The 9,923-nt window shown below is 40.8% G+C and overlaps 2 protein-coding genes across 3 annotated transcripts in view; both read left to right on the forward strand.

Annotated features, from left to right (window-relative positions):
• The window catches only part of LOC128760053 (vitamin D3 receptor B), a 28,174-nt gene extending 22,107 nt beyond the window's left edge, over positions 1-6,067 (forward strand). For both annotated transcript variants that reach the window (XM_053867002.1, XM_053867003.1), the window contains exon 10: positions 53-6,067. In XM_053867002.1, the coding sequence (XP_053722977.1) occupies positions 53-306 (254 nt within the window). In that variant the 3' untranslated portion in view covers positions 307-6,067. The remainder of the gene's footprint in view (positions 1-52) is intronic.
• Positions 6,068-7,803: 1,736 nt separating this feature from the next.
• Positions 7,804-9,304, forward strand: rabif (RAB interacting factor). Its single transcript, XM_053867004.1, has 3 exons — positions 7,804-7,903; positions 8,292-8,424; positions 8,836-9,304. The coding sequence occupies exons 2-3, from the start codon at positions 8,293-8,295 to the stop codon at positions 9,082-9,084; spliced, it is 381 nt and encodes a 126-aa protein (XP_053722979.1). The 5' UTR covers positions 7,804-7,903; position 8,292; the 3' UTR covers positions 9,085-9,304.
• The last annotated feature ends 619 nt before the right edge of the window (positions 9,305-9,923 follow it).

Genomic DNA, 9,923 nt, shown 5'->3' on the forward strand with positions numbered 1-9,923 from the left:
AATCTCTGGCCACAAATCAAAATGCTCTAAGATCATCCTCTCTCACCTGCAGACCGGCCAGGAGTCCAGGACCACACCAGGATTGAAGCCTTACAAAACAGTCTTTCAGAGACACTGCAAGCCTACATCCGGCTTCATCACCCGGGAGGAAGACTTCTGTACGCCAAGATGATCCAGAAGCTGGCCGACCTGCGCAGCCTCAACGAGGAGCACTCCAAACAATACCGCTCGCTCTCCTTCCAGCCTGAGCACAGCATGCAGCTCACCCCTCTGGTGTTGGAGGTGTTCGGCAGCGAGGTCTCCTAGTGAGCGGCCCCCCACCTGATTGATGCAGAAGCTGACCAGATGGATTGTGGCAGTATAAATGGAGGTGTGGAGTGTTAAGAAAGTTGAAGAGGAAAGTGCTGAGGTGTGTGAGCACACGTCTCTGTGTACCTGTATTGTCTGAAGAAGCCCATATGGAGAGAAGGCAGATGTTAATGGTAAATAAGGGAACTGAAATACAATTAGCTACATATACATATATATATATATATACATATACATATACACATATATATGCATTATACGTGTGTATGTACAAATATGATTATAGTCTTTATTTTCCTGTATTTAATTTAACAAAATGCTGCTTCAAGTATCTGGACATTTATTTTTTTGCTTGTGTATCTCTACACAACATTCTCAGTTATACATTTTAGTTGAGCTACCTCTTGGTTTTACTGGGGTTATTTTATATTTGCATCACCTCTGTGAAACGATAACTTTTACAAAGCAAAGCTACAGATACAAGTACATTTCAGAACATCAGTTCAAAAGCAGTGCCTGCACACTTGTGTTCAATGGTTGTCTCAAGAACCCTTGTGTTTTTTTTTTTTATTCATCTGCCTCTCTCCATGGCAGCATACGTATAATGACGTTTGTGTATGCTCTTCAAACACATGCCGTCACCTTTAACCAAAGGTATGGTCGAGAACTTTCTCTGAAGTTTGAGTACCTTCAAACAACTTTGACTCTCTACTCATGCAGCTGCTAAAACATGCTAACAATCTGCCTTTCTGACCTCACAGCCCATGAAAGAAAATGTCTGCTTAGATTTGACGTACAGAGTACAGAATGTAATCTGTAATTTAGCTCGGTTTCCATTTGATTTTTTTATTTTTTATTTTTTTTTTGGGTGCCTGGTTTTGAGTTGAGAGTTAGCCACTATGTTCTAGGTATTTTACGTTTCTATCAATCAGTCTATGCCACCTGTCTGGTGGGTAATTCTTTTCCCCTTGTAAATAGATAGCTGATACCATGTGTATTATGAGCACTGTTATATGACATTTTACTTCAGACTGCGTTGAAATATACAGATTCTATATGATCACAGATTTTAAAGGGCTAAAATGCCAAATCTAGCTGGAATAGGAAAAGGAGCTCAAACAAGAAGTTTAACTTGTTGATGTAAAAGCAGCCTGCCATGCTTGGAATTGGCTTCTTTATGGATCTAATTGCTGTGGATTCTTTGCTATTGTTATTTTTTTTAAGTCATTTAAACAATTCCATGAATTGTTCCTCCGACAGTGAGTTCATTGGGTTCAGACCTCCACATCTGTCGCATCCATAGCGATCACACCTCTTTCTTTGTTGACTGGGATTTTCTAGAATGTTGATGGCAACATCACCCAGCCTCACCTGATCGATGATTTATGCTGCGTAGCCCCCTGCAGGCTGTGTAAATACCAGAATTATATCTAACTTGCGTACTGGAAGCTTATGTACATAGGGCTACATAGATCTTTCTCTAGGCAAATTTCTTTCCACGCGAGAAAATATATATGCAAGTATAATATTGATCCTTTATTTTGTTGTTGATTTGTAATGACTATGTTTCCTGGGAAGTTTGAGATGGAATTGGCATCAACAGGGCTCGAAAATTTTTCATTTATTTTTGTTTTCCAGGTGTCTAACTAGTCGGTATTACTTTAAGAAACACTAACTCAACAGTGCTGCTCTCTCTTAAAAGCCATACACAGCAGATCCACACAGTTTCTACCACTGGTGTACAGGTTTATTGATGAGTGCAAAGGTGTTGACACTCTCACCCCTGATTGTGTTGTGTTCAACTTGTTTGCCTTCTCGCTGTTGTCGACCATCTTTGGTTTCGCTTCATCTCACACTTTGCTGTGGCATTTGGCCCATCCATGAAATCATTCTATGTGCTTCATGTTTGGACTACGTCCAAATGACTAAGTAACTGACAGGATTTCGTGCCGTTAGTGTTTTAAAAATTATATTCTGATACTGATTCAGAAAACCACAGCAGAGGAGAACAACAAAGGAGTCCTGAAGGACAGTCATATATTCCATTTAGATATTGATCTTAAAATAAATCCACAATCGGGCACATGGTGTTTGTGGAAGTGATTTGAGTTTGTGATGTATTGAAGTGCTTTTCAGGCCACTGTTGTGGGTAAGAGCGGGTGTTGTTTGTTGGTCTGCTTTCATTACGGTCAAAAATAGAAACAGAATGAGGATACCTCATAAGAATATCATTTACATGAAATTATTTTATGAATGTAACAGATTTATCTACATCAGATTCAAAACCCAAAAGGTATCGAGCATGCTGCCAGAGGCTTATCATTTATCAATGAGCCACGTGACTGGATGAGCTATAAGCAATCAAATAGCTGAGGTTTAGAACTTGTGCATGTTGGGCTGCAGTTGAGCTGTTGTCGGTCATTGGTCTCTAAAATTGCTGTGAGAAATGTGTGTTGCTTAAACTGAAATTGCAACCACAACAGCCCCCAATTGCCTTCTGAAGAGAAATAAGAAAAGAAAAGGGCACATCATTCAGGTGTCATTGTTAACCCTTTAAGCGCCATCCTCCTGGCTGGCAACAAGTCAAGCTGCAAATATGGAGCCTGGTGTAGTTGCGATTTTACTCCAGTAGGTGGCACCTGTAACTGCAATGAGCAGCATTTGTGGCCATGGTTGTATATCAAAGTTTTAGAGTTTGAAAACCACCGCAGGGTAGTTGTACTTACATGGTAGGGGAGTAATAAAGTGTTAATACCTATCTGAGTCAGTCAAATCCACTCACTGATGGCGTTGTGAATCGCAACAGTGGTGTTCACAGTACCGCTGTAAATGACAGTGATGATGCCCTGCCACCATCATCAACATCATTGTTGCTTGAGAGATGAGGAAGAATATCACTGATGGATCAGATAGAAGTTCTGTAGTTTATCATAATATACCAATTAGAGGAGTGAATGTACTCCAAACCTGTTCTATTGCACCGTATGCCTTCATCTCAAACACTTTTTAAGCTACACCCTGTTGAAATAGTGCTATCAAAGTTGAATATTTAATTGGAGAATCTCTGGCGCCTAAACGGTGAGAAGGCCTTTGTGTGATGATAACTCAGCCCAAAGACCTTTTTAGCTGCGACATCGTAGGGTGTATTTGTATTTCCTTGCTGATCCCTGTCCTGGAATTCCTTGTTTATCTATTTACCCAGCTGAATATTTTAAGTTTAAAAATTCAAATGTGAATATATTGCTCATTATTATTGTGAACAGGACCTTGCAGAAATTATTATTTAATTATTTTGAAATTAAATGCACGTGGAAAAAATGTACTGCATATATGGTATTAAAAAATGGGCAGCAGCCTCTATCTCTCCATGGTCACGTCGCCCTAAAGAGGGAGGTTTGGGGATCCCCACTGAAATGATGTCCCAGCAACAAATAGATTTAGAAGTTGATACTTCAGTTCTGTGGACTTTCCCGAATCATTCACTGTAATACCATGCCAATTAACAGCAGAGTCGACACTCATATTATTTTTGCTGTAATACCAGATTTCCATTTTCCAGGAAATGTTTTGAATGTTGTGTGAATACACAAACTGTCCCTGCTGTGAGAGGATCTGTGAGGCGGTACCACTCGTGTGTAGTATGTCGGTGCAGTTTTATCAGGTGTATGATGTGCTTAGTTACTGAACACTGACTTTTAAAGTTGTGAAAACTTTTTGGAATACATGTATTCAGATGTGATTTCTGCTTTTTAAGGAGCAGAGATGATGGTATTGATTTGTTTGTTCAGTGACGATGGTGAACATGCGTAAGTGACAGGAAGCGTTCCCTTCACAAAAGAGCAGGGTAAAAAACGATGTTGGTCGGTTTAAACCTGAGGTGTTGGCCTTTTATCACTGCACCAGGCAGATGTTTGTAAGTTTTTATTTCCTTCCTCGTCTGACATGCATTGTTGAGTGCGTAGGTGACTAGTGTTTGTCTTTACTTCTCAGTTTGTGATGGAAGTCTGCTTATTCGTAGTGGTGGTGTGCAGAGTGAAGTTTGGCTCTGCGACCTCGGACTAGATCCACTACAAGTATTTACCCTCTACCTTTGCAAAAGAACTCAATAAGCTGCAATATACAATACACTACATCACCTTACACTATCACCAGCAAGCTTTACAGGTATTGGGTTTACTACCTTTCTGTTCAACATTTAATCAAGTTTGTAAATGACATTTATCACTCAGAAAGCTGTAGGCCATCTCTCTTGGAAAGACTCGTGGGTCTTTCTTTTTTGTTTTCTCCCATTAGGACGGGGATTGTAATGGAATCAACTTAATGTAGTTCTTAAAAAAAAAACAAAAAAAACAAAAAAAAAAGAGTGTCCACAATGGATGTACACCGTAATCTACCTAAAAAAAACCTACCTCTTTTAGCTCAGATTTTTGCTTTAGCATTAAGCATTTGCCTGTTTTTACTTTTGTAATATTTGTATTCATGTTGGTATTTATTGCTATCTAATGAGTCATACTTCAATGATTACCTCAGAGATATCTCAAAGATTTGGGAGAGTCCAGATAATGAAGTCATTCATATTTTTCTTTCTTTTTTGTACAGTTTTTCATTGCCTCTTTTTTCTTTTCTCTCTTTTACGCACAAAATACCGGGAGTGTTTTTCATATAGTGCCTGCACTCTGACCAATGGGGCCCAGATTGGCATTAGGGAGGCTGCACTCGCTCCAAAACTCCAAACCCTAAGCTCACAACTTTATCCCGTTATATATTTTTTGCCTGCGAGGAAATAAATCTTCTTACAGATGTCTACTTTAATCTAATGAAGTGCTCAAGAGCAAAGCGAGGAGAAGAATGCTGGAGTCAGGGCAGCCTTTTTTGGCAGGAATTCAGTGAGTTTCAGCTCCACCTGGTACTCTTCGTGTGGCTTTAGCTCTGCTCTACACCAACCTTAAAGGCTGTCTGTTCCCCCACGTCACCCCACTCTTTCCAGATCGCTGCATCTTCACCCCCATCATTCCCTGCCACCTACCTGTCAAGCACACTGACTGAAAGGGTTCCTTCCCTCTTATCCATGTAGTGCTGCTGCTTTCCTTACCATCACTAATTTATTGACATTATGACGTGAGCAGTATTGGCTCTCTACTGGCCTCTCTGAAAGATTGTGTACTTTGACATGTACACGATCAGACACGATTATTCTATTATGTTATTGTCAAACTGCTTCAGGTGAACACTGAATTAAATTTGAAGCCTGTTCTTTGGAGTTCAATGGTGAGTACCAAGGGAAGGTGTTGCCATGGTGACAGCTTTGCTCGTGTGTGTGTGCCATATGACCCTTTTTAAAGCTGGGGAAGGGTCGCCATGCTTCAGAGAAGCTGATGCCCTGGCTTCATTTGAATGCAACGGTTATCCAGGGTGGAGATTGGCTCATGATTTAGAAACCTGCCTGCCATTGTGAACCTTTTATACAAGTGAATTAGGCATAAAGTTGCCCTTGTGGTGTGAAGCCAAATCATGCCTCATTCGATTCAAATGCCTGAACCAACGTAAGCACTTATTTGTAACCCTTAGCCATAAACTGCCGGTCGCTGTCGGCGTCATGTGGCTGCAATTATTTAATTAAAAATTGTCACCTAAATTTTAATCTTATTGCATTATGTTCTGTTGTCTTTTTTTTCTCAAAGATCTTTTTCTATTAAAATCTGTGTTTATGTAATTTTTGTCAGATGTTTTTCAAATCAAAATAAAACGGTTGTACATAGCATTGGTCTTCTGTGACATATCTATTTAGGTTTGGACACGCATGCAGTTGTTGTCCCTCTTGTCCAGACCTGGGCAAAGTGACACCCTTTGACTGTGTTATTTTTATATTTTATATTTTTTGTATTTCTTGTCCCTTTAAATACATCAAACAACACAAACATTTTTGCCTATATTTTATCATATTTCATAATATCTCCATATAATATCCCCATCATGTCAACTTTTTTTTTCTCCTTGCCTCCTTTCTTTTGACTTGATGGCATCTCACAACAGTCATAGTATGCTTGTGGACACCTCTGCTCTAGACAAATTTTAGATTATAAAGCACTAGCTTCTTATTTACAACAATTCATTTGCATACATTGCATCTACATATTGTAAGTACAGATGGACCATTTAAGTCGTGCAAATGAAGTGCTCATTAAAGTGAGTACTGACCGGGGGGAAGCTCTGGTGGCTGTTGGTTCTGGTCTGGAGGGATCTGAAACACCTCAGCAGCTCAGAGTTCATCATGATGATCCCTGCCAACTTTCCAAGGCTGGAGTTGCAAGTCCTGGATTGAGAGCAAAGGGCCTCCAATGCACGCTTCGCAGTCCTCACAGTTAGCTGCTGTATGGTTCTATGCCATTTGGTCGCAGCTCCAAACCACACAGAGATGGAGGAGAACAGAACAGACTCCTTGGCTGCAGTGGTGAAAGGGCAGCAGCAGCAGCAGGGGGGTCACACCATGTTTCACCAAGGGTCTTTGGAAGTCCGTCCACTGCTGTGCCTTCTGGAGAATGGAGCTGATGAATCTGTAGGTGTCTATTGTGGACACACAAGGACTGTGAGCAGTGGAACAGAGGGGGTTAGGTCGAGTATCTCCACGGCCTTGAGCGTGTTCAGCTCCAAATGCTACTGACTGACTGATGGTGGTGGTGTCAGCAAACTTCAGCAGCTTCACAAAAGGATCAGTGGCTGGCAGTTTTCAGGAAGGAAAAAGTGGAGAAAGGACTCGTCCCTACGGAGCACATCCTCATTGGCCTCTTGTCTGTCTTAAAGACTTTCCTATCTTTAAAAATGCAGTCACACCTCCAGTTGGAAAAGAAAATGTGGTTTTTCTCTTCAGGAATTCATGTCAGTTTGTCTTATTCTTTGTAGTGATAGTTGCCAACTCAAACATAAAACACACCAACAAGTCTTTGGAGCTGACACGGCATGAGTTCAAGGTACAACAAACAATAATGAAGTAAGTAATAAACCAGTTTTGTCATATACTTTTGTTGATGATCATAGTTGACTGTGCATGTGTGGGGTTATAAATGGTCGTGCCAGGCAATGGAAGACAACCTTTGAGGTTCATGTATGAAAAGGATCGTGGTGAGCAAGAAGATGATCGCAGTAGGAAGCTGAACAACCTCCAAATGATCATAATTCTGCGCAAGCTTGGAAGTCTTGACAGTAGACACACAAGTTGGAACGTTTATTAATGTACACTAACTGAATGTTTTGAATACAAAACTGAAGAAAATGGACATTAATTGACAGTTTATTTGTATTTACTTCTTAACTGCCTTAAATTCTACAAGGTTCTGTCAAGGTAGCCATTCTTCGCGTAAAAACTTTTACCTGTATATTTTATCATCAACAAAGTTCAGTTGCCATGGCTTAATATATGTTAATATAATAACTCCCTGCATTTGCGGTATCACAATAAGCGTCCTCTTCCGACACCGGAACTATTTGTCGTTGTTTCTGGACGAGGACATTTCCGCGTCGGCACCGTTTCCTAGCTCCCTGGCTATCCTGTCGCAGTGCACGGATCATACACAAACATTGTATCGTCGAGTCACAGGTACATTATTAGATCTTAACCTATTACATTTTAAAATGGTATAGATCCAAACCTCGTGTCGCTTTAAGCGCTTTAACTGTACATGTATTCATAGTGCCCTTCCTTGTGAAGCGAGCAGTTATAGATATATATTTGCATAAGGTAAGGAGCGGTTTAACTGAATTTGTTTTCGTACTTGTTTGATTTCATTTTAATCAGATCGACAATGCATGTGTGGTTACTATATTTATTTCATCGTCACGAAAGGTTCTGCAACCTCTATACTAGATTCGTTTCACTTATCAGCTTCATTTCATGTTTGAAATGTCCATCGATGTGCAGACAGGAGTCATCTTCTAAATTTAAACTGCATGACAAGAGTGAGCAGTTTACATTTTTCTCAATTTAGAATGGAGACCTGTAGCCCACCGGATCGCTCTGACCTAGTGTCCGAAGATGGGAAGAACATCAAGTCTGTCTTGTGTCAACGTTGCGGATCTAAGGTGTTGACGCCAGGAAGTGCAGTGTTTGCAGAAAAAGAGGTAATGTCTTTACTTGCTTCCCTGTCTTCATGTCCACTCTCTGCATTTTCCTTCAGGGATTTCCACCTCTGGTCAGCCTCCTCTACCTTAACCACTCTCGATCATCCTCCTAACTCACACCAATCTTTTTCATGTCCCACATCCATAAACCTCAGTGGTTGTCTTCATCTTTTTCTTTTGCCTGGTACTTTCTTTTCTTACACTGCAGCTTTTTTCTTTGTATAGAAATGTATTTCCACCAACAGAACTATACTATACTATAACCTGTGTCTTACCCTTTAGTTTTACAAAATTTTTAGCTGAACTCGTGCGGTTTTGTACTACATACTTTTTTCAATGTCTTTGATATTGCTTCCTCCACCATCCATCGTAGGTACTTGTTCACTCCATCAATCCTCTTTCTGCCAACAGCTGGTTCTACCCTGCATGCGGAAGAAAAAGGGTGTCCAAAGCGCAGAGGGCTCAGTGGACAGCGACACGTTGACTGCCCACTGGTTAGTCGAGGACATGTTCACCTTTGAGAATGTTGGCTTCACCAAAGGTGTCGGGAATATCAAGTATCTCATCTGTGCGGATTGTGAGATCGGACCAATTGGCTGGCACTGTTTAGATGATAAAAATAGCTATTATGTCTCTTTGGAACGGGTTGATCATGCCTAGTGAATCCATCCGGACTTGTTGTGATTTTTGGTGGACTTACTTCGAGGGTGGACTTGAGTCTCAAACTGAGGCACCTTAGGACACGTGTGGGCACGTGTGTTTGTGAGCCGTCTTTCTATCAACTAACTTGGTTATGTTTTGGTTATAACTGCCACAATTCTGTCATTGACTGCGTTGTACAATGTCTTCATGTTCTTTTATAAAAATCCAGAAAATGGTGTATTTGTCTAGTCATTGTCTTCAGATTCTCTATATGCAAATAACGGGAAAGAAATAATAGATATTTGACTTTAATTAATTCCAAACACAAATGGAATGACAATAGATTTGAACTAAGGTTTGTGTCATGCTACGTATTGGGGGGATTTACCGCACTGTAGGGAACATTGAACTGATCAAATGCTTTTATAACTCAGTTGTAATTAAAACCGTGCATCGCCAAGATGAATCAGAATCAAATTTATTGCCATGGTCAGTGGGGATCCCACCACCTAGGAAAGTGCCTCGGAATAAAGTGCTGTCAACAAAATGACAACATGAAATAATAGAAACAAAGGCTGTTCACGAATTCAACAGTCTGACGGCCGAGGGGAAGAAGCTGTTCCTGTGACGGGAGATTCTGGTCTGGATCGACCGCAGCCTCCTGCAAGAGGGAAGAGGAATAAACAGTCCAGCGACCACCAGATCCCTCTTCAGGAAGGCCCAGCAGAGAATGTTTTTCCTGAGGCAGCTATGAAAACTACGACTGCCGACGAAGTTGCTGGTGGAGTTCTACACGGCCATCATCCAGTCCATCCTCACCTCCTCCATCACCATCTGGTACACCAGCGCGTTCTGCT

This window comes from Synchiropus splendidus, chromosome 6 (assembly GCF_027744825.2).
Source record: "Synchiropus splendidus isolate RoL2022-P1 chromosome 6, RoL_Sspl_1.0, whole genome shotgun sequence".
Lineage (NCBI taxonomy): Eukaryota > Metazoa > Chordata > Actinopteri > Syngnathiformes > Callionymidae > Synchiropus > Synchiropus splendidus.